Here is a 25,457-nt window from a genome sequence, read left to right as displayed (position 1 = left end):
GTTTTGAGACAGGGTTTCACTATGTAGTTCAGGCTGTCCTTGGACTCACTCTGTAGTCCAGGCTGGCCTCAAATTCCAGGCAGTCCCCCTGCCTCAGCTTCCCAGAGTGCTGAGACTTCAGGCATGCACTACCATGCCCAGCTTACATTTAACTTTTTTACCACCAAGTTGTTGTCATGCTTTTACCATCTTTTGTTTAAGTTTTACCAAAATAAATTTAAAATATTGAACTTTTGAATATAGACAAAAGATTTTTAAAAGAAAATAATTTTTAAAAATTCAAAATAGCTCTTGTAAATGTTTTACTAATTACAGTTAGTATTTGGGATGGTTATACTGTCATAAATTATGTAGATGAGTTAATCTAAAAATTATTATTTTCAGTTTAATATTGTATTATATCAGCACCGTGTTTCCAGTTGGTAGGCTTTATTTCATGGTATCCATTGTGATATCTGAAGAAACACAGAAGAAAGTTAGAAAGTGGCTAATGTTTCAAAGGCACATTGGGGTCCTTTTGACAACATATTGGTTTTTCTGTATTATATTTCTACAGGGAAATTATGGTGAACAGTGATTTTTACTGTTTTTAAAAACATGACAGCTGCTAGAATTCTAAAAGTGAAGATAGTAATTAATTATTAAATTATTTCTTTTGACTCTTCAGTCATTATTACTTCCATCTTTAACAAATACTGTATTTACTGAGTGCTCAGTCCATGCTTGGCGTGCTCTAAGTATTAGGCATGAACCAACACATCTCTATAAAAATTGTTTTGAAGCATGTTCTAGTCAAACATTCAGATTCACAGGTAAATAATAGACAAATGAAGTCTAAAAATTCAGATAATTTTCTAGGAAATTGGTACCCTTGTGACACTGCTTGATGCATTTGGCAGATGGATTTCAGTCTCTTGTGTATGGTGAGCAAAGTAGATCCAAATGTAAAAAAGAAACCAGATACATTAATTGAAAGTAACAGGAAGATGTGCTCAAGGCAGGTCTGTCCAGCAGAAACAAGAATGTGACATGGACAGAATAGTGGTATCTGGGTGGCAGGGAAATAAGCACACAGATGAATCAGGCTTTCGGATTCTAAAAGATGTGCACCCCAGCCCAGGTGCCTCTCACCAGGTCTCTGGATAAGACTGACAGGAATGATTGACAGGGTGCTGAGTCATCTCAGGGGCTTTCCAGACACAGACCTGTCCCAGAGTTCACTGGTATTAAATGACATACATGAGGTACATACAGTCCAGACTGATGAGCCTTTAACAAGGTTGGAACAGAGAAAAGGTTACTAGAGGTCAGGCCAGGGAACATGCATGTGCTCTGGGCAGGAGCTGTAGAGATTTCCAGGGTCTTTGTGATTTTATTTTGATTCTCTTAGAACAATGGAAGAATGATTGGCCCTGAAGTGTTATCCAAATCCACCTGGGTGGAGGGGGAGTGGTCTCCCACCTCCAATTGTGCTACCTGAACTACTTATTAGTAGACTTTTTTTTTTTATAATCATACATTTTTTATATTTCAAACCGGTGATTAGAAAAAAAATTCAGTTTCTTATAGAAACTTCCGTTTTTGGTTGTCAACAATACTTACATATTGTTTTTTCTAAATATCAGTAAATTGTTTTACATTTTCACCTTTTTCACATGACTGGCATATTAACTTCCTGTATGTGCTCTAAAAACTCCCACAAAATTAATGTCTTAAAATACCACAGTTTGGCTCAGGGTCTGATGTACAGTCCTTTCTAGATAGAGTCAAGTGGGAAGATCCATTTCCTTCCATTTTCCAGCCCCAGGGATTCCTTGGATTAGCCAGGACCCACTTGAGTAATCCTAAGAAGATCTCCCCATCTCAGGTGCTGTAGGGTTCATCACATCTGCAAGGTCCCTTTTGTCACATGATGCATTTGCAGACTCCAAGAATTAAGAAGCAGCTGTTTTCTTCCTGCCACACCTACTTTTTCACATCAGTGTTGTGAACATAAAAAGTAAACAGAAAATTAAAAGCTATTCTAGTAGGAAGGCCTTTCTGCTTAACTGGAACATGGAACCACACATTACTCAAAATGCTGTTTATAGCTTTTGCATTGAGAGCAGAGTAAAGAACATAAATTTCTAGACTACTGTATTTGGCCAAAGAGCATAGTATGCAATAGTATCATCTGTATGGTTAAATATAATATTTAGCTTTCAATAAATCATTAAACAATTTTACATTTTCTTATTTATAAAAATGTTTAAATGATGTAGATTGAAATTCACTTGAAAAACTTTATTTTTATTGTACATCTTCAGTTTTAAATAATTTCATATTGAAATTATAATTTTCTATAAATAAGAATATCAAAAGAAAAAAGAAGTGTAGTATATTTGTCACTCATCCAACCTGGAAAAGTGATACCAATATGCAGATATAAAGGAATACAGGTAACAGATAACCCAATAAGTTGAATTAAAAGAGATACTGATGATAATTACAAATATTTTCATATAATAAGAATTATTATAATTTCAAATTCTTGTTGACATAATGATTTGTGAATTTTCAACAAAGCTTCATATAATTACGAGTGAAATTAACTTAGTCCAAAATGTGTTGCAGAAAACAAAGTATTTTTGACCAACTAGAAATGCAATAGTTGGTTTGTCATTAATTTTAACTGATTATTTTTAGTATCACGAAGTCCTACTTTGCTAGCACATGGATCTAAGTGCCATGGCTCTTTTTTTCCTACTTCATGCCAATTATATTTTATATTTGCTGAAAACAGATGTTATGGCTTGTGTCTAGATGTCACCCCAAAGCCTCATGCAGTCTTAGATGGGGCTTTTTCAGAAGTGACTGAATCTAGAGTGTGTGACTGTTTCATGGTACAGGGATAGGTCCAAGTGCACTAGGATTAAGGTTGTGAGTGCAACCCGCCCGAAGTAGTCCGGATAAAATAAAAGAGGCAGAAAGACACTCTTAGGGTCCCTTGTTGCTTTTGCTACTTTGTGTGCCTCATGTTGTTTCTCCTTTCTGATACCTGTTTGCCATCTACCCTGCCTTGGAGCTGGCTGCTTATGGAGTGAAACCTCTACAAACTGTGAGCTAAATAAACCTCTCCCCCTTTAACTTTGGGTGTGGGATATTTTGTCTCAGCAACGAGAAAAGGAACTAAGAAAACCAAACTCTATGAAATCAGAATTTCTGTTTTTTGTGATTGTTAAAATTATTTTAAGCATCTCATTCATACAGATTTTCATCATAGAATCTGTGCCACAGTTTTTTCCCTCCATAAGTCCAAAGTCCTGCCCAAGGCCTTATCTAGAATAAGCTTGCTAGGATAGTTCATTCTATGAAGTTACCTTTTTTCCTACAGCATTTGATTCAAATAACTTTCATTTCATCACATAAATATTTACTGAGAACTATCTATGTACAAATATATATTCAGTTCTAAAGCAGAAAGAAATAGTAGTAAAATACAAGTTTTGACTAAGGACTTCATTCTAACAAAAGCGACAAACAAATAAAGCTTGTTCTTCTACACACACATACACTTTCTGGTGTAGATTGCATCTTATATGAAAGTAGAATTAAGATCATCTTTGGAGTATGATACAATTCTAAAATGGTGAGCTGATTATTCCTTGAAGAGAAAACAGCATGAGGAACAGGAAATAAGTCAAGACTGGTGAATGATTTCAGGAGGAACATGTTGAGTTCAAGTCTGAGATGAAGAAGAAACCAATGGGCACCCAGGAGGACCCCATTCCAAAAAGAAGGCGGCCCTTTAATGATGTAAAGGGTTTATATTTATTTGGTTTCTTTCAGGAGAGTGAAATTACTGCAGCTGTTACCTTGTAGGCCCACTCAGTGTGTAGGTAGGAACAGTGAGCTGTGAAATGGGGTGCCATAGGAATCCAACACAGCAGGAGAAAATCTGCAGCCTAATTCAGGCCTGTCCACAGGAAGAACAGAAAGGTGTAACATGCTAATGAAGGATTGTTGGCTGCACTTATTTAAATATTTTACAAGTATTTGCCTTATGTCTGCCACTTGCTTCTGAGCTTCTGGAAAGCAGAAATAATCTTGCAAATCTCTTGTATGTCTCACAGCATACATAAGTGAGTGCTTAGTGGTTAATACATACTTGTTGAATAAACAGTGTCACACATTTTCACATAAGGTCAAATGTAGAATTTATGTAAGTACAAATCAACCACTTATGCAAGGGCAAAAATAATTCAGTGATGTGCCCTGTTGACTATAAATCAATAATTATTTGCTTAGTTAGATTTTGTTAACATTACCTACTTTCTGTAAACAAAAAAACAATAAATTTAGTGTATGGCAGAGTCAAATGTTTTGCACTCGTAATTACTAAGCTATTTCTACATAATTAATATTTTATGTGGGATTAGTAAGTTTTCTTTTTTAAATTTGACACTGAATGTCAAAGGGAAAAATGAGTCTATGTCTTTATCATGTGTAAAAGTTAGTTTAGGGGATCATTCTGTTATATATCACAAATAGGGTAAGTCAGTCACCCCCTGTACTAACATAGCAATATTCCCAACATAGGGAAAATTGACACTGAAGAACAGTGTGTGCTCTGTACCACTGTGCCTGTGGTGGATTGAACCACATAGTCATACTCAAAAGACTCTCCGTAAAGACATACAACAATTGAACAATAGTTAAGTATTAGGAAAAGTGGAAGAAGTTGGATGAATGAATATAGGAAAGGAATTTATTATTTTCTATCTTTTCATTGTTAAACTATGTCTATAATATTATTCAAATGTCTAACCAACTCTTTTGAAAAATTCAGTTACTTTAAAGACAACGTGTTTTGAATATTGAAATGTAGTTTTCCCACTCATGCTCAAGAAGCCATTAAAAGTATAGATGAATGAGTAAAAGATTTCCCTTTCTGAACAGAACCAGCTTCATTTTGCATGCTACTTATTTACTCATCTATTCAATAAACATCTTTTAGCACCAACTGTGCTCTGGACACTTAAGAATCCTCACAAGATAGGCAGGTATGTGTGTACACCACATTGACCTAGTTTACAGGTATAAAATGTTTGAATCCATTATTTTCTAACTAAGCATCAATCAAGTATTTGCAAAAGTTGGCCTTGACATGAAAAAGAAAGGAATTGTGTTCTTTGTTTCCACCATTCAGAATACTAAATGTTCCTGCTAAGCTTTGTTTTGAGGTAATGCATTTTATTACACATTACTAAATTTGTTTTAAATGTTTAATATTTTTTAATATGTGTTCTTATTTCTAGCAATATTTTTAAATTCTACTTCCAACTGTACGTGATCTATCACAGGAGAAGGATAATACTATATATTTTTGCATTTCACTATCAATGATTCTCTTCCAAAGTTTAACTATAAAATAATGTGTTACCCAGTAACATTTTAAGGAAGGACAAAATTCCCATCTCATTAGGGAGAAAGGCATAGGAAGCCAGGGTTATGGGGAGTAGACCTTCTCAGCTAGGGGCTGTCCATCTAACTGTCTCTCCCAAAGTATAGCAGGCAGTATTGTGTCCACAGTAGGTTGGGTTGATGAACCCACATCTGCTCCTCTGTGCACAGTCCTCATTTTATATTTCATCTCTGCAGTAAACCTGGCCTGGAATGCCACAGAATGCACATCTGCCCATGGCCGTCATTAATTCATTATTGACAAAGTCAAATGATGCAAGTGAATACCACGAACCTATCTATGCAGGCTTTAGTCATTTTGAACTGACAAATAGCTGTGTTGCAATATAAAGTTATACTAAATTTAAAGTAAATTTAAACTAATAGAATCTGTCATAGAGTATTATAAGACTGAGAGTTCTGAAAGCATGGTTCTGGCTCACCACCTGCTCAACTCAGGCAAAAGTTAAAAATAATTCCAACTCATACATATTTATTATTCAATTACTCACCATAGTTTATTATGTTTTTAAGTTGTACCACATCTAGGTATACTTTGAGAACTAGGCCTCACTGTCCTACCTGTCTATTCTTACCTTGAACTTCATGGAAAGATTGGAAGGAAACTGGCTATGAAGCAGCCCACAATGATTATATTAGTTCTTATTAGCAGTTTAAATAGTAGCTTCTTCTAATATTCATTATATCATTGTTTCACAAAACAAAGAAAGCACACTTAATGTAAATCTGAAACTTAATTTTGTTTTAAACTCAATTCAACATTGATGCCATACATTGGATAAAGAGAGTAAGTTATCCTGCCTCTGTCGCTATAGAGAAGTATTCCTCAGGATGATGAACAGCTGTATGGCAATTATGTTCTTCACAAAGAGAATAATTTAGGAATTTAAACTGAAAATGTGTAGATATAATGAATTTAGGAAAATATAATCATCTTGCTTCTTAACCACAAATACTGTCACCAAAATACGGTTGGTAGCCATTCCTTAAAATGGTTGCATAGCTATCCATGTTTGAATGATACCCTTGCAGTGAGTCAGGGTCGGAGGGATTGCTCAAGGACAGATCATCCACACCCTGTAGGGCACGGGAAGAGCTCTGGCTTCTCCTCTGAGTGACATGTGAGAATATTGACGGGTTTTGTTCAGAAGGGGGCCATGTTTTATTTACAGTCAATAAAATCTCTGACTTCTACTTGGAGAATAAACTTTGCCAGGCAGGAGTGGAACTATGTAAATCAAATTAAGATAGACTCCAGAATAAGGAAGCCAAGTTCATGGAGTCCAGGTGTCCACACAGAGCAATAGTTAGAAGGATTTCCTTAATTAGGAATTTTGTAAAAGTGTTTAAAATATTTATAAAGTATTTTGTAAAGTACACAAATAGATTACAATTTACAGAAATACTTTAAGGAGAGCCATGTACAGTCTATTGTACAAATTTCTATGTCCCTATCTATAAATAAAGAGTAATGTTTGAGAGTCCCCAGTTTCTTTCACCAAGAAGCTCATTCTCTCATATTTTCAATCCCACCCGACTCTTGTTGCTGGGAATCAAACCCAAGACCTTGCATTTTTATAATATCCTTAACCAGTCGGATGAGGGAAAAGTTCTTATCAAATTTGTGTCCTATTTTTATATCCCAAGTTGGTCTTGTGTGAATATCTACACTGGCCTCCTTCATCTTCGCTTCAGCATTCTTATGACACAAATAGTTATAAGGCTTCATCAGTTAAATCAAGAAAAGTTTATGGCCTCAGCTCTGTCTCTATAAACTGAGCACTCCATGGCTCCTGGTAGGTAACTTCCATGGGTGTGCCGGATGACAGCCAAACAATCTTGGCAGACAGTTATTTCTGACTTGGACTGGGGACAGAAAATGAATCTCCCACTTAGCAGGAGCTTGGGTACTGTTAAGTAGCATCCCAGACAATAGTAGCTCTGGGTTGTATTAACTGTGGAATGCCAATGGGGTTTGTGATTACCCTAACTTGAACATTGCCACATTCTCTGCCCTTTTTCTACCTTGACGTTAGCCAACGACTTTGCCTGGATTTGTGCTATGTGATTCTCATAATTTCATGTTATAAACACAAAATGCATACAGTATTTTTAAATTTATTTTAAAAAGTTTTTTTAAAGTTATAAGAGGGAAAACAACAAAAATTATGTGCTTAATACAAACCACATTCTTTCCTTATATAAGTACAGGTCTTGCTGAGGGGCATCTGATCTGGTGACCGTTTGCTGTCTTTAAGAGCAGAAGGCAGGAGGAAAAGAGTCCGTAGTAGGAGTATAGTGTGAAGATCTGGCTAGGTTTGTGATAGCAGCCTCCTTTTCCCATTCTTTCCCCATCCCAGCTGAACCTAATTAGGACTTCTTTAGAATGACTGGGAAGAGGAAAAGCTGGCAGCAGAAAGTGCTGTTTGAGGCCAGGGATTTAGCTCAGTGGTTCCACCGCCTGCCCAGCAAGCACAAGAACCCAGGTTCGATCCCTGGTACCAAAAAAAGAAAGTCCTGCTTGGAAATTGTGGTTCTTTGAAAGGAAAGAGGGGAAGTGGGCTAGAAACTGGTCATTGTCTTCCTCATTTGCCATCTAATATCACTAGACTGCTTCTGGTGGCTACTTACTGGGGATGGTCAGATATGCAAAGGAAAAGTAATTCATAGACTTTAGGGATGTACTTCAGCTCACTATAGAATCATAGCAAACATGCTCACAGACCAGACTAGAGTAGAGAGACCTGTAGCAAAATGAACTTCAACAAAACTAATAGATAACCATCTTCTGACTGCATCTCCCAGACCATACATGCATCTTTATATGGCTCACAACTGCTCTGACTTACTTTACTCCATCCTCAGGGCCATCATATTTGGGCAAACCCTTGACAGTTATAGCAGGTTTTAGTAACAAAGCTCATAGCACCCAGCCGTGTCTTTGCTCTCTTGTTCCCAGCTTGCTGAGTAATGTTCACACCCTTCAAGCCATAACTGCCTTTGCTGCAAGTGAAGTCATGACCTGATGCTCAGAGGATTTCTTCACTCTGTCCCCTCAGTAGCTGTGTAGTAAGCATCCATCTTACACCTGTGATTGACCCCAGAAAAATAAGGAGCGAGAAAAATGGTAATTTTTTCTAGCATCTGTTATGTATCAGGCTTCAAACTAGGCCTGTAACATATATTATCTTTGCACATTGATACTTTTAAATAAACCTTTCTAGCTAATGGAACTCGTGGTAACTGAGTTGCCCAGGAAAGTGGAAGGGATATGCTTAAGTACTCCTGAAGAGGGGCCATTAAAATGAGGCCAAAATGTGGCCAAATATGTTATTCTGTGATCTGGCCAAACTCGTGCTCTCTGTTTGACCTTCTGGTTATTATCAGACACACCAGGCCTCTCACCTTATAGTTGCTATAGGTGCTGCTCTCTTTGCTTTTAATTCCTTTTCCTTGTTCTTTGAGGTTCAGATTATTTGCCATTCACCGCTGAAGGTGGTCCTCATGGAATCAGGTACCTTGCATCAGCATTCCTATAATCAAATCTCAACAGTTCCTCCAAAAAGCACTTAGAATGCTGGATTAAAATATATATATAATATATAGAATTAGATATATAGGTTTGTAAACTTGTGTCTTCATTCTAGCTTGTCCCTAGCTACTTGTAGGATGTTCTGAGAGGTTAAATACCCTGCCCCAAATCACCTGTGAGACTAAGGAAAAGAAAAAGTTTGTCTTGATCCTGAGTGTCCCCAGGATGACTAGAAGAGTGCCTGGAGTTGGGATGTCATCTATAAATACGAGCATGCTAATGAGGGAACGGATAGCTAGGAACTGACAAGGCATTTGCTTGGCTGTTGTGTAGTTATTTGGGGTTGTAGGAGCATAACAAGAGATTTGTAAAATTAAGATAGAAAAAAATTGGGGGACCAGGGCCACACATGTCATGTTGAGGAGTTATAAGGTAAGACCTGTAAGTCCAGCACATGTCAGGGAATCCTTTTGAGATTTTTTTAGGAATCCAAGGACAGCATAAATGACATTATACTTCCATTAATCTTTATGGCCTTTCCTCATGAATCCCTATTAGATCAACCTTGATACTGTGCCTTGAGGATTAGAAACTCTTTGACCTAGCACACTTTCTAGAAATTTAAGTGATAGCTATTTTTTGTGACCACATGTTCTTGATATTGAAATTGAGATATTAGCACCAATTCGTCCTTTGTGGTCTTCCATTGAGTCTCCACCAGTGCTACAACAGGTACACCTGCCATGGATTGTCTACACATTCTTGAACATGCCTGTACTGTATGTTCCACTTAGTCCTCATTTTTTACTACTGTTTACAGATACAAAGTTTCAGAGCTGGGAAACAAATTAATCTCTTTGAACACCATCATCTTATAAAGAATACTGAGGTCAAGTGAGGTAAAGTAGATTGCTCAAGGTCAAAATGCATGATTTACTCAGCTGAATGAAAGGTATGGGCCAAAAAGAACTAAGTAATTGCTAGTAGACTGAGTCTAGTAGACCCACTCAGAATCTGCACTTCACCATAGCTTCATTTTGTGTATAGGTCGATGAAGGGGTCATAACCTCATGAAGTTCATTTGATCTAGTAACACATCTAGCTTTTATCAGGGTAAAAAACATTATGTATTTTTTCACCTTCAAGAAAATGTGAAAGGCAAGCTGCACTTAGGGTATTAAGCAGATGTGATGGCTTCTGTCACCATAGCAGCTAATTATTTATTTAAAGTTTTTTTTAATAAGTCTTTATCATTCTTTCCAGTATATGCCTGACTTCATTCCTTGCTCCTTCAACTCCTCCCATACTATTTCACGTCATTGGCCTCTCTCTTTTGCTTTTTGTCACCCCAACCCAGCCCATTCAGGACAAAGATGTTTTTCAAATATTTTTATTGCCAGCATTATTGTTTCTGAATGCCTTTTTCTACCAGGCACTTTTACTTGTTTGCTACCTACCTTATAAGGTTGGTGTCATTGTTCTCGTTTCACTTACTATTAAACTCAGCTTCAGGGAGCCCAAGTCTTTTTGCCATGATTTAGGAACTAGTACTAGAAGTTGTAGAATTTTAGCTCCAGCATTGCTAATGTACATTCCTTTCATGGTGCTGTCATCAGTATCTTTGGATCCCTGTTGCTCATAGAGGAACCCCCTCCAACATGACACCAAACTGCATATTTTCCAACACATATTGCTCATTCTTATTTCTGAGCACTTACTGCAGTGCTCACATACGACATTATTCCTCTTATTCTCTATGAAATCCCATCTGTCTGATTCTTTAGACTCCAATATAATGATTATCTCCCTCCAGGAAAGCTTTTTTCAGCTATTACCCTCTAGTTCCCAAACCTTTAATTTCCATCTCTTATCCTCAATTACTACAGCTTAACTTTACTATTAATGCAATTAGTCCTGAAGTAGGATCCACAATGTACATGTTTGTATATCAACTTATATTTCCAGTGAATTTTATTTCTATTTTGGAAAGACAATACAGAGGTAAACTGTACACATGACTAAATCTGTGAGCTTGACTGTACCCCATCATCAGAAAATGGTCTTGTTGGAGCCAGAATAAAAAAATAAGCTGTATAGCCCCAAGCCCAGCCTCAATGTTAGCCTTGCTTTATAAGTCCCTTTTCCAAGTATAGGCTCAGAAGACGAATTGTAAATGTTCAACATTTGCAAATAAATCCATGTGTATGAGAATGGAGTAAATACCTTCTTACCTGAGAGAAATTTTATGGAACACTATATCCTAAACTTCACAGCAGACTTTCAAATGGTTATTTGCCCAAAAATACAAGACTTTTTCAAAGGATTATATGCAAAAGTCATAATTGTAGAATATTGTAGAAACTAAAGTTGCACAAAAATAAAATTTTCAGGTATTCAAAGCTTTTCTCATTTTAAGTAGAAATTACCTCTTGGGTAAAAAATAATATGGAAACATAGTATACATTTCTCTACTTTTTGACCCCCAAGATTGAACCCAGGCTCTTTGTTTTGAGCTACATCCCACTTTTTCTAAATCTTTCTTAATTGTTTGTTTGTTTTTGAGATAGAACCATGCTAAGTTGCTAAATTTCCCAGGTAAGGCTCAATCTTTAGGCTCCTGCCTCAGCCTCTTAGGGTGCTGGGATTTACTGGCATACATCATCATGCCCAGCTATTTCTCTGCCTTCTTAACCAGAGCATGCAGGATATATTTTCTTAGTGTCTCAGCCCAACATGTTTAGTATTAATTTCTATTAAGTTTGTAGTAAAATGTTGAGTTGCAATTACTAAGCCTTAATACAGATTATTTCCTCTTAATACAGAATAATTCTAAATTGTTACTAATTTTAGAATGTTTGCTTCTTTTTATCTCTGTTGTTTTGTATTGTTATTTGTTGCTGCTATTAATTTCCCCTTATCCCCATTGCGTATGTGCTTTGATCTCCTACATCTTCATATAACATGTAAACATTCTTTTACAATTTTGTCTAAAATAATATTAATGGGCATTGAATAAGAAATTATGTAATCTCCTTACATAAAAGAGCTTTAATATATAATATTCTTATATTTATGCTGTATGTCTAGAGCCCTTCAACTTATTTCTAGGTTCTTTACAGAGTACCAGAAAATTTGGATTGTTAGGGCTGTGTATCTTTACATACCGCAGCAGTGAGGGGCAGACCCAGAAGAGGCAGCAGTTAGAATTACCTGCTCACTGAGCTTGGACCACCCATCCTGGCCACCCTCCTGGAGGCGTGGACAGTCTGGGAATACTCAAGTACACTCTACAGCTCAGAGCAGCCATGGCCACAACCTGGTGTTCTGCCCTGCATCCGTTAGAGGACCTTTGTGAGGTCATGCAGCCGCTTACCTTCATTGGAGTCATCTCTTGATTATCTTAGAACACTTTGCAGTTTTAAAGTTGAAGAATATTGGTCATTGCCTTAGAGAGTACTCTGCCCTTTTCACTATTGTAAGCCATTTGTTCACTTCATTTTCATGCTTCCTGAAAGAAAAATTTAATGTAATGAAGCATTAAAGTTTTGAACAGTTACTATGCATGCATACCATATATTAGTTTTTAAATATCCAGTTTCCTTAAAACTCCTGACCACATGGAATATGAATATTTAATTAGAATTCTTACCAGTACATTAGGCACAAGGCCAACCAGCTTGTAATACAGAGCTGCTGGAACATGCCCTTAACTGTGCTTTTTGCTTTCTGCTTATTTGGGAGAGTGCTGTGGTCAATTCATCCGTTTCACTTCTGTGTGTTTATCAGTATCTGTCAGTAACAAATGCTCAACATTATGTTGCACTTAAATCCATAGAAAGGATCTTTGAGAGATAATACCAAACATGATGAACATTCGTTATTCCAGCCAGTGAGTCTATACTATGTCCAGACAAGTAGAGTACTTTCCAAGATTGTTTAATGTGTAGAAGTAAAATATCAGACTGTGAATGTGTTTTATTTGTTTATTTCTTAATTCCTTTAGAAGAGTCTGTGCACTATTTTCTGTTTTCATATGCTGCACTGCCTGTTGGATTCTAAGCATTTCATGCCTGAGATCAGGACTCCTGTTTCTTCCCTGGCTTTTCTATCACTAGGCTCACGGTGCTTTTTGGTAGAACTTGGTTTCATATTCTACATTCAGAGATCCCTTAACTTGATCAGCTAGCAACAAAATATGACTATGTTTATTGATAGTAACTGAAAGGAGAAATACCCAATGAGAGACAACCACTGACAGAAAACTTCAGCCCATAGGCTGAACCTAAAGGAATACTTTGGGAAAGAAACAGAAACATTAGATAAAATGGGAATTAGACTTATTTTCTTAGCTCTCTGTAGCCGGTTCTCTTCCTTCTCAACAGAGATCTTCCAAGGCAAATGCATGCCATGTTCATCTTTACATCCACAGCAGCTCTCACTGTGTCTAGCAGCTAAACCCTCAATCATTTTCAGATGGTGAAAAGAACAAACGTCCTTGGTTGCTCTTCTGGATTTTCCTCAGCCAGTTTCTATGAGATCTTGCTTGCTATCTTTAGTCTGCAGTAATCCAGCAGCCCAAAGAAGACCCATTTGGAAATATGAGCCTTTGTTCTACAATACTTATTTTATTAATTTTCCTAAAAAATAGGTGCTTCTATTTATTAACTTTTTCCATTTATATAGTACCTGTTTAGCACCTGATATGTTCTAGCAATAGATCAGTGAACCTACAACATCTTGGGATCCCATACACTGGACACTGTGTTCAATGCCTTGTGCTTTATTATCTCATTTGATTCCTACATTGTGAAGTGGATACTAGACTCAGATTGAAAATGACATTTCAGAGATTCAAAGCTTAATTGAATTTCCTAGGATCTCACAGCTAGGAAGTAGAAAACTGGGAATCAAACTGCAGTTTAACCATTGCTGAAGTTTACGCCCTTAACTTACGCCCTAGCCTCTACTATTTCTAGACTATAAATAAAGGAATGGAAATTACATCAATCAAAACCTGAGCTGTAATAGTAAGGCTGATTCATAGTACAGCCTGGAAAAGTTGTAAGACCCTAGTTCTGAGTGCATAGTCAGCAAGATATTTTCCCCCAAAACAAATCTACCTCAAACTGTCTGACCAGGAATATTTGATTAAATACTATAAATAACTCTTTCAGAGGCATCTTAAATTGTCCACTGTCCACAGTCATTCTAATTTTTCTATACAATAAAGATATCTTTGCAATACAGACGGTATATAAATCTGCATCAGGGTACTGTGGACAGTTCTGCTTCACAACTGAAACAAAATGGGTCAGTTTTTATCCAGATTAAATAATTTATTCATTTCTTTAAAAAACAGGTACTAAGAACCAGCTGTACACCACAGCTTTCAGTAGGTTGTAGAAAACAGGATATCCAGGAACTCTTCTGTCTTGGATGTTTTGTGTGAAGGTCAGGAAATTCAAAACACCCCGAAAATTTTAAAGATGATTCCAGGAAGTGATGAATGTTAAGAAAAATATGTGAAGGATCTGGGAGTAGATTGGTGTGGATAGGAGGGAGCTGCCTTAGACTGAACAACGGGAGAAGGCCTGACGAACAGAGACCTGCCTTGTGAGAAGTCAGCCAGACAAATATGAGAAAAAAAGTTCTCAAAAGGAATGTGAATGCCCAGGAGCAGTAACAAACCTCATTCATTTGTGTAACAGAAGAGGCTTTTGTTTCTGCGTCAGAGCTGGTGCTTTGTGCAAAAAGATGGGGTCCAGATGACAGGGTCTGATGGGTGTGACTTTGTATTGTCTGAACAAGGACACACAGAAGAATGGAAGGGGAGGCTCTGAACAATCACACCAGGACAACAGGGAGAATCGGGAGCTTCCCAGGCAGCACACCAGGACTGACAGTTACTCCACTTACGTGCCGGGCTAAGGAGTTTGAATTTTATTCTAGTGCAGTTTAAGCAAGAGAGTGATAAAATCTGCTTTACATTTCATACATGGCCACTTAGACTGCTGTATGAAGATGAATTTCTGGGATGGTATTTCAGAGGCTAATAAAGGAATCCTGGCAAAAGGCGATGGTAGCTTGGATGGTGGAAATAGAGATGAAAAGAAGGTCCCTGGTGAGTGGTATATTCTGTGGATGGTATTAACAAGATCCACCCTCGAGTCAGACTCAGGAATGAGGGCAAGGGAGGAAAGGAACTGCTTGGCTATTGCCTCAAGCCTGCGAGCAAATTGCGATGCCATTTGCCGACGAACAGAAAGAGTAATGAATTGGCTTGTGGAGATGATGGGGAACGAGTGTAATCAGCAACCTGGCTTTGTGTCAAGTTTGGGATTCTTGGCGCAAAACAAGTGTAGTTGTCCAATAAGCAGCTGGGACAGACTTTTCTTACAGTTTCCTTACAGTTTCTTAACAGTTTTCTTGTAATGTTATCTGCATCTTCAATAAAGCTGATTAAAATGGCATTCCAATATTCCTTTTACATATCCTTTTACTCATTCTCTCCCATTTCATTTTGTTTTTACGATTTGGTGTTTGAAATTGCTAATATTACTAATTACCTTTCTAGGAAAGTATAGACCTGGGTGAAATCATGTTTTCCCTGTGTTATTTGCCAACTGCTGGGCGTATGACGTTGACAGTCATCAAGTGCAGGAACCTGAAGGCGATGGACATCACCGGCTCATCGGGTATGCACACAGCTGGCCGCAGTGCTCAGGGCGCATTCCCAAATAAAGCATTTCCTGTACCTGCAGTTATGCATGGCAGAATTATTTGTCTGCAGTGGGCTCCAATGAAAGTAGAAAAGGGGATTACAAATTAAAATGTGCCAAGTCACCTATTATATACACATTGTCATTACAGAATTGTAAGTTGTTATCAAATAGGGTGACTTTGAACTTGAACTCTTTTTTAAATTTTTATTAACACAGAAGAAGTACAATGAACAATAAATATATAAAAAATGTTCGGGGCCGGTGATTTAGCTCAGTGGTTCCGCTGCCTGCCTCGCAAGCACAAGATCCCGAGTTTGATCCCTGTTACCAAAACAAAACAAAAAAATATTCAACATCACTGCCCTTAGAGAAGTTAACTTGAGTATTTGTTTTTTTTATTTCATTCTGTATTGATCTAGTTCTATCTCAGAAATACATAAATTACAGTCAACTCCCTCAGTGTCAATAAGTCAGTTGTTTGTAAAAGAGGTTCTTAGACTTTAAGCGGTGGACAAAGGCCATATGGAGACGTGTTTAGATTGAATCTGTTTCCCTCACTTGATCTGCAGAGGAATAACCATTTTCTAAGACCACCATTGACATTGGCTTTCTTGCCCCCTTTCCAACTAAAAGTTTGACATCTATAGGGACTACAAGAAACAGCAAATTAAATTAATATTTCTTGAGGTTCCTAAAGGAACTCTTCAAGGAAATTTGTACTAACTTTAATAAAGAGATAAAGCCATGTCATACCTCTTGCTCCTTCATTTAAATCCCTGCCATTGTACAAGATTATTTATAACCTATTATGGGAGCACTGGCATGGTGTTGGGGAAGAAAAATGACAAGAGATGAATAGGGAGAACCGTAAGTATTTGTTGAATTAAAGAAATAAGAAATAATAGTGGAGGTATAGTAAGGGATGACATTGGGGAAGAGGATCTATAATTTTGTGCTTGTTCATAACAAAAGAAGCTAAATTCACATTATAAAAAGCAAGATAGAACTCTAAGTTCTGATGTGAAAAGAGCTCCAGGATATACCCGGCACAAAAATAAGTATTGATGTCCTGCTCACGTCTGTGCAAGGATGGAAGATTTTAGAACATACATTCATATTGCCAGGATTTGCAATTATAGAAAAATAAAGGAGCAATGCACAAAAACCAATGGGCAAAGAATGGGGACTGAGAGGAGAAAGACTTCTTATTGTACATCTTCCTCTGACATCTTAATATTTGAACTATGTCATGGATTACCTATATTTTTTAATTTTATCATATATAGTGTGTTGATAAATGCAGAACAGCCAGTACATTCAGCACTTATTTTGGTGAACAATTTCGGGTAAGTGTTGGAGAATTTAAGATTAACAGTGTACTCTGCAGATTATTGTTTATTCTACTCTTTTTCCCCTGTATCAAAAGAGATCAAATTTTAAGACAACTGAACAGCATTAAAGGTGTAATTAAGTGCCACATTGCTTTTTTTTTTTTTTTAATATGAAACTGTTCAGCAGAGGAGCCTGTGCCTGAGCGTACCGCCTCATTAATCCTCACAACAGGCTTGTGAATCAACTAAGAAGCCAGCAAATTATCCTTGTCACCAGCAGAGAAGCCCAGACAGAGACATGATGGGGGCAGCAAAGGACAAACTGCGCCTCCTTCCCATTGTTCCCAGGCCTGCATGCTCATCCACAAAACCCTCTCCCCAACCAGGCTTCTTTCTTAGCACACAGTTACTGTGGTTTAAAAAATTTAAAATGAGGGCCAGGGATTTAGCCCAGTGGTTCCGGTGCCTGCCTTGCAAGTGCAAGCTCCAGAGTTCGATCCCCAGTGCCAAAAAAAAAAATCCTACCCTTTGGGCTGGGGATTTAACTCAGTGGTTCCAGCGCCTGCCTTGCAAGTGCAAGGTCCCAAGTTCCATCCCCGGTACCAAAACAAAAACAAAAACAGAAAGTAAAAATGAATGGCAAACAGACATGAGCATTACTCTGCTTCCTTCCTTGTCTTTTGCAAACACTGTTGCCCACTGCCCAGTACCTTTGGTTCCTCGATGGAAATGCTCTTGAAATACACAGGTACATTTTTCTCAAGTTCAAAAAGCACTAACTTAATAAATTAATATTACCATTACTCAGCTGGAAATTAAAATATATTACTGTGGGAACAGAGAAAGGAGTAGTGCAGCAGTGAGCGGGTGGCAAGAGGAAGAAGGCAGGGTGGGCAGGGAATTGATCGTTTTAACTGTCTAGCACATTCTCATGGTCTCGAGGTGCCTTAAAAGTGTAAATTTTCTCTAATACTGTAACAGTTTTTCTACTTAAGGTGGAAGATAGTAAGGGTAAGGAGGAAGGAGTCAAATGAGTAGGGAAAGAACTTGTTAACTACTCTTTGATGCCTTGGACACATAAAAACATAGCCAGCTAAATTTTGCTCTTTCCAATTGACATATAGGTACTGTCATGTCAGAGCCTTCCTTGTGGACATCATAAAACAAATACTACCTTTTGTATCACATAAACTTTACTTAAATTTTTGTAGTGATCTTTTCTTTAGTCCAAACTCCTTGTCAAGTAATCCAAATACCTTATCAAGTATGATGAAAATACATCTAATTTTAGTACCTTATGTAGCAATTGAAGAAAATTCCAAGTTTAATTTAGTTTTTCCTTTCTAATTTCTACTCATTGAGATTATATATACTTGTCTACATATCATCTTTTGCAAGCTTCTCATCTTAAATCATCCTGAAGGAAAGTAACCTGAATGCAATTATTTTTATTTATTAGGATTATATCCCCTATAAATCAATTCTCACAAAATGGTTCCTCACATAGGTGTGGCAAAATATGCAATAGACAGTTCAGGACTAGCTCTTCATTAGGTAATTTCCTCCCCTATATTAAAAACAGTGTGATCAAACTAAATCTTTGTTTAGTTTGTTCAGGATTAATTGCTTACCTTTAAAATAAGAAGTCTGTCAGAATCTGTTGCCCCCAAATAAGTCATTTGAATTTAAAGCTAGTAATGCTAAAGTGCTTAATAGTAGTTTTATTTATGCTATGTACAAATATTTTCATTTTAAAAAAATTATCTTCCCACTCCTAGACCCTTACGTCAAAGTCTCTCTGATGTGTGAGGGTAGAAGACTAAAAAAAAGGAAAACCACTATAAAGAAGAATACTCTAAACCCTGTCTACAATGAGGCCATTATTTTTGACATCCCTCCGGAGAACGTTGACCAGGTCAGCCTATCCATCACGGTCATGGATTACGACAGGTACGGGGACCTCTCTACCTACGGAGGAGCAGCCACATTTAGACACATGCAGGTTGAAGTCAGCTTTTCAGGTTCTTTGCCGCTCCAACCATTTCAGTTTATATTGGAGCAGGGGAAAATACTTCCATAGTTCATTGTTTTGTTATAGTTTGCGGGTTTTTAAAAATCTTTTTCTTCAAAAAGAGGTCAGTTCACCTGATGGGGGTCCTGGTTTTGTGAGCAGTGATTATGACGAGCAGAAGGTGAAGCTTGGCCATAGAGTGAAAGCTATGATGTGGTCACATCAGTCTTAAAACCTTCTTTTGATGATGGTTTCCAGCTCACACTCTTCGACTTACTTCCCCTTTCATAAAATAAATTGCAGACTCCTCAGTGGTCTTTGCGCTGCAGCTCCTGCCCCTGCTCCACCCTCTTCCTTGCCTGCAGCGCCCCCCACTCTGCCCCTCACCCCACCCTGCCCACCACCCAGCCTGGACAGCACCCTGCACTTCTCAGCTTTCAACCTGTCCACCTCTGACCTTCGGTCCCACTAGAGGTTCCCATCTCTTACTCAGCCCATACTGCTTACTTATTATTTTGCTTTTTGTACTTACAAACTTTTTGGAAAGAAATTATACGTCTTACACATACAGAATTCTTAGCACATATACAGTGCCTCATTTTTTTCTCTTAAGGATGAAACTATTACAGTACATGTGCAGTGCATAGAAGAGTTTCTGGGTTGTTCTCTTAAGACGTGGTAGTAACCAGGACCCTGCAGCCCAGGGAAACTAATGGGCTATGCTCTGCTCAGAGCCAACAGAGGACTGAAAATAAAGTAATTTGCACTATCTGTTTAAATCAGTATCAAAGAAAAACTATTTTGTAATGATGGAGAAAGCAATTTCAAATTAGTTTACATTTCAAACTCAAAATGTTCTAAATATTTTCATCAGTAATCCTGCTTTGCTGTATCAGTTACCCTTATTGGCTTTTTTTTTTTGGTACCGGGGATCGAACTCGGGATCTTGTGCTTACAAGGCAGGCAGTGGAACCACTGAGCTAAATTCCTGGTCCCTCCCTTACTGACTTCACAGCAATATGTGCAGGTAGATACAACTGAGCATTTGTCACCTAAGCAATTTTGAGGAAATGGATCCTAATAATATATAAAATAGGCTGATACAAAAATACTCCTAAAATATGCTTGTTTGGGAAATTTTATATTGAGGGAAATTATACTAAGTATAAATCTACATTAGTGATAAGAAAGTAATGAAGAAGTATTCTAAAATCATGTCGAAAGTCTCCTCAGAGATGTCTGTCAAATGACTGTAGCAATTCCTTTCAATGACATTCTGTTCTTGAGAAGCCACATAATGCACACATTCCTGAGTCTGCTGCCTTAATTCAGCTCCTGCCTCTGCCTCTTACAAAGTGTGTACAGTCAGGTAGGGGCCTGACTTTGTTAGTGTGAAATGTGCTCAAATCGAGGAGCATTTAGCTTATTTACCTAATGAGATAACAGCCATGCTCATGGTCACGGCGATTAGAACATTTGAACTTCTTAGACACTGTCTGGCACATAATAAACTCTCAAACATATTAACTATTAGTGTTTTTGATTTGTCACTGTGAAAGCAGGACGTGAACAGAAAATAGGGATGTGGTTCTGTATAATTCTGTTTTGCAGTAAAACAAATACATGGGATGGAACATAACCCTGTACTGTTTTAACTGTAGTACCAGCAGTTACATTCACTGGCACATCATTTAGAGCCAACTCTGTGCTCTTTTATGCCAGGAAGTGGGAACTGTGCTCTTGGTGTGAAACCTAAAGACTGTTAAAAAACATTCAGCCAGGTAGGAAGGATCGGGTTTGATTGACATTGCACATGCACAACAGGCTTGCTTCCAAGGAAGAAATGCATCTTGTAGGAAAGGACTTAGGGGTTATTTCACATTCCCACTATTTGCATTATTGTGCAATGTGCTCGAGTTGTGGAGTACTGAAACGGTTTGTGTGTGCTTCTTCTACAAATCCACTTTTAAATGCTGATACTCTAGTAATTTGTATTAATACTTTTCATTTGATCATTTGATCAGATTTGATATTAATACATTTCATTTGATAGTCATCCCTCTTACCTGAAGGGGATATGTTCCACAGAAGACTGAAACTGAGGCAAAAACCAAACCCTATGTGTCCTGTGGTTGTTTTCTATACATACTTGCCTATGATAAAATTTAATTTATAAATAAGCACAGTGAGAGATTAACAATGAATAATAAAATAGAAAAATTATAACAGCATACTGCATTAAAAGTTATTTAAAACATTAATTATTTCTGGAATTTTCACTTCATATTTTTGAATCATGATTGACAATAAGCATCTTCAACTGCAGAGAGTGGAATCACAAATGCTGAGCTGGGTTACTGTAATCTGCAGAATCAAAAAAGCTAGTGCTTTAATGATGCGTTCAAAATTCTACTGATATGTGAGGTTTCATTTATTTTAAATATTGGAAATGAAAACATAATATTCTACCGACCCTAGGGTGGGACACAATGAGGTCATAGGAGTGTGCAGAACAGGCCTGGACGCTGAGGGCCTTGGGCGCGACCACTGGAATGAGATGCTGGCCTACCACAGAAAGCCCATCACACACTGGCATCCCCTGCTGGAGGTGAGCTCTCCGTCCCCTCACCTCCACCCTCTGTGTCACCTCTGTGGCTTAAATGTTACTTATCTGCTAATCTTTATCTGGCATTTTATGCATTCACCTATTAAAAAATTGTTCTTTTGTCTTATAGGGCTGACATCTAGTAGGCAAAGTTTTGTATGCATCATGAGTTTTTAAAACCGCTATACATTCTGGGCTTCTTTCTCTTTTTTTCTTCCTTCCTTCCTTCCTTTCTTTCTTTCTTTTTTCTTTTCTTTTCTTTCTTTCTTTTTTTTCTTTCTTTTTTTCTTCCCTTTTCTGCATGTGTGATACTGAGGATTGAACCCACACAGGTACATAGCTCCAGACTACATCTCTAGCCCTTTTTAAATTTTATTGTGAGATACATTTTCACTAAATTCTCCAGGCTAGTCTCAAATTTGCAATCCTGCTATCTCAGACTCCAAAATATCCACAGTTACTAGGTGTGTCACCACACCCAGCTTGGGCTTCAGATTTTTTGGACAGTTGGCCATAAACACTGCAGTAGATCATTTTCTTCACATAACTTGAAATTTTATACCACTCAGTAGTGGGGCAACCTAGTAAGTTTATTGCTAAATGGGAACTTAAATTTTAGTGCTTTTCTCTTGTGAAAACAGACACCTTACCTAAAGTCTCTTCCATTTAAGAATCCTTAGAGGGACGTACTCTCACCTAACACGGAACTTCTTTGTTCTCCTGCTCTGACTCCAGCCAGGAAGAGCCAGCATACGTTAGGCACACTAAGGGACAAGCCTACCTGAGTTCAAGACCTGGATCTGCTGTGTGACTATTGTGGAATCTTGCTAGAGTTACTCTACCTCTCTCAGTTTCTGCAGTGATGCTGTAATAGTAAATTCAGAGTAAAGCTGAATAAATACTGAGTACTAAGTGCTTAGCACAGGGAATGTTACAATGTTAGCCCTTATAATTAGCATTAATATTAGCCAGAGGAAGTAGCAGTACCAGTTTTCTATCAGGATATTTAGTCATGAAGTTAGCTGTCAGTCTACAGGACACAATTGATGTCACCAGGTTGAACGATTTTCCTTTCTAAAGACAATTTTGGGAGCTTCCTGAAGAGTCACAATATGAGTAATTTATATGATTGGGTGAATTGAGAGGTAATGCAGGTGCACAGAAGGATAGGCTAAGTAGGAGATGAAGGATTTTATGTATTTCAACAACGAGAATATAATATAGTAAATGAATGGCCCCTTTGCCATCTCCCCATGAGTAAGATTCTGCTTCTTCTTTTGGCACTAGGCACTGTACTGAAGAAAGGGAGAGAGTGTTCATTATATTTGACTAAATAACAGTAGGACCGGGTTCTAATTTCAGCTTAATCACAAAAGAATGACCTTGGCTGTGTTACTAAAGACAATGTAGAGAAAATTTGATGAGTACTGAATGTTCAGACAACAGAGGTGAACTGTCAGCATTGACATCTCTTTATATATGAATGCCTCAAGTCTTTATCTGACTTCATAATTTAATGTAAGGAGAGAGAGAGAGAGATCCCAATGACATGGAGTTTTCCCCTAGAGTGCTTTGTAAGTAGAGTCAGGCATATTCTCTGAAGAGCTCAATAAGTCTTGAAAAGTTCATTTCATGTCAACAGTGGATATTGTGTAAAATATTCTCGGCCGCTTGTTATATAATTACTGTCTTTTCCCTGGTTCTCATCTTTTTTTGTTTCTTAAGTTAGAAAAGCAAAAATTAACCCTGAAGATTGAGACAGGAGAGTTAAATCTTGGTCAGACAGCAACCTACACTGAACACAGCCCCTGTCCCTCTCCTGTCTCCTGGACAGGTCACTGTCCCTACAGGCTTCATGGGGTGATGCAGGGAGAAATGTGATCACATGAGCAATAATTTTAATGGATGTGGGGAAAGGTGCTACAGAACCTGAGGCATATTAATCTTTGATAACTACTTAATAAGCAGTTACACATTTATCTGATGAACAGGAGCTATGGAATTCTCATGTGTTTGTGTCAGAGAACACCAGGAGAACACTTTTCAGTCTTAGTAGGATGTTCAGGGAGGTAAGTAAGCTACAATACGGGCATCACAAAAAGACGGAAGATAGTTTTCTGATAACTGAATATCAGAGAACTAGAGGGACTGAAAGACTGTAAATATACTCTCTGCAGAAAATAGCTCCTTTCTTCCAATCCCTGCTCCCATATTCATTGGTCAAATGAGACTAGAGACCTAAGAACTGGCTGGACTTCTCACTATGGGGAAAATTCAGTATATTATTATGTGTTCTTGCCAGACAAGGGATAAATTTGAGAGAAGAACAATTATTCAGGAGCTGGGTAAGTAACTTAGAGAGGCAGACTTAACTATCATTTAGAAGATCTGGTTACTACTATCTAGATAATCCAAAATTTATTCTATTGATTAAACTTTTTAAATACACACAAATACTTAAGGGTCATGAGGAATTATTCATCCTCATTCACGGCTCCCACCTCCCCAAACTCAGTCCTTCTCATCTCATTAATCACCTCCATTTGAAATCCCCTCGAGAGCCATGCACGGTGGCCCACATCTATAATCCCAGCTCTTAGGAAGTTATAAATGGGAAGATCACAAGTTTGATCCCAGCCTGGACAATTTAGTGAGACTGTCTCAAAAATAAATTAAAAACTAAAAGACCACCAGGGTATAGCTCAGCACTTCCTGGATCTAATCCCCAGCGTTGGGGGATGGGGTGGGAATCACCCCCTGCCTTGTGGCAGATGGAGTGCAATGTCATGTGTGTAAAATCTCTTGTTGCTCTTACCTAGCAGCTGTCTTCAATACAGTAAGCCATTATTTTATCAGAAGCATTAAAACTCTGCCATAAAGTATGAATTTATTCTGCTGTCATACGTAATTGCCATAGAGTGCTGCTCTGTGTGCCATCTGTGTACCATGCTCTGTGTACACCTCTGACCATTTGTGTCCCTTCAGGGGACACAAAAAGGTAGGGAGTTACATACATCTTCTCTTCAGACTTGTGCATGGTGGGTGAATATTCACTATTACAAGGGAGCAGCAATTACCCACTGTGTTATTTTATGCACTAGATAATATATTATAAAAATTATTATCTTTCAGTTACCTGGCCGGGCGACCAGTTTTGATAGTCAAGGATCCTGTTCATCTCCAAAACCACCTTCCACACCATAATGCCTCCAGTGTAAGACCCTGTAAGAAACACCTAGGGCATGTACTCCTTGGATCAAAAAAAAAAAGAAAAGCGGAAGGTTTGATTTCCTCACTTAAAATATATTCATAGAAATGAACAAACTTGATGTGCATTTTTTTCATTTACCTTTGTGTCTGTTTTTAAACTTTGAACATCTTAATACTTTTTACTTGAATATGAACAGTCCTTAGTTACATAAGGCATTTTATCCTTCATGTCATATGCCTATTAGCACAAAGAGAGTTTGAAAATGTACTTCTTTGCATAAGCAAAGAAACAAGTTTTTTTTTTAAAAAAAGGAATCAGTATTAAAATTAAATATAGTTTATGCTGCTATTGTATAAAGTAGTGTATCGCATATGTGTGGTTTTGCTTTTTTTACAACCTGTTCATTTTCAATTGTGCACATGTTCTATATAAACTTTAATGGACATTTTAACCTTCACATATGGACCACTAAGTCCTTGCACATTCACATTAATGTAGCTTATCTGATAATAGTTTTAATTTCAATCTCAGTATATTCTTTTCTTGGTGAGATTTGATTCTGCCAAACTCAAAACTTTGTCT

The 25,457-nt window shown here is 37.6% G+C and overlaps 1 protein-coding gene across 2 annotated transcripts in view; it reads left to right on the top strand.

Moving 5' to 3' along the window:
- The window catches only part of Syt10 (synaptotagmin 10), a 57,030-nt gene extending 31,992 nt beyond the window's left edge, over positions 1-25,038 (top strand). The window contains exons 4-8 of one of the 2 annotated variants that reach the window (XM_087200267.1): positions 15,570-15,690; positions 18,827-18,998; positions 21,538-21,667; positions 24,582-24,662; positions 24,797-25,038. In XM_087200267.1, coding sequence (XP_087056393.1) covers positions 15,570-15,690; positions 18,827-18,998; positions 21,538-21,667; positions 24,582-24,662; positions 24,797-24,868 — 576 coding nt within the window. In that variant the 3' untranslated portion in view covers positions 24,869-25,038. The remainder of the gene's footprint in view (positions 1-15,569; positions 15,691-18,826; positions 18,999-21,537; positions 21,668-24,581; positions 24,663-24,796) is intronic. The other variant, XM_004855012.3, reaches the window with a different exon arrangement.
- Positions 25,039-25,457: the final 419 nt, after the last annotated feature.

Source organism: Heterocephalus glaber, unplaced genomic scaffold (genome assembly GCF_053883595.1).
Source record: "Heterocephalus glaber isolate CG9 unplaced genomic scaffold, H.glaber_assembly_v1.0 deba00001733, whole genome shotgun sequence".
Taxonomy (NCBI): domain Eukaryota; kingdom Metazoa; phylum Chordata; class Mammalia; order Rodentia; family Bathyergidae; genus Heterocephalus; species Heterocephalus glaber.
This window is presented reverse-complemented; position numbering and strand designations above follow the sequence as displayed.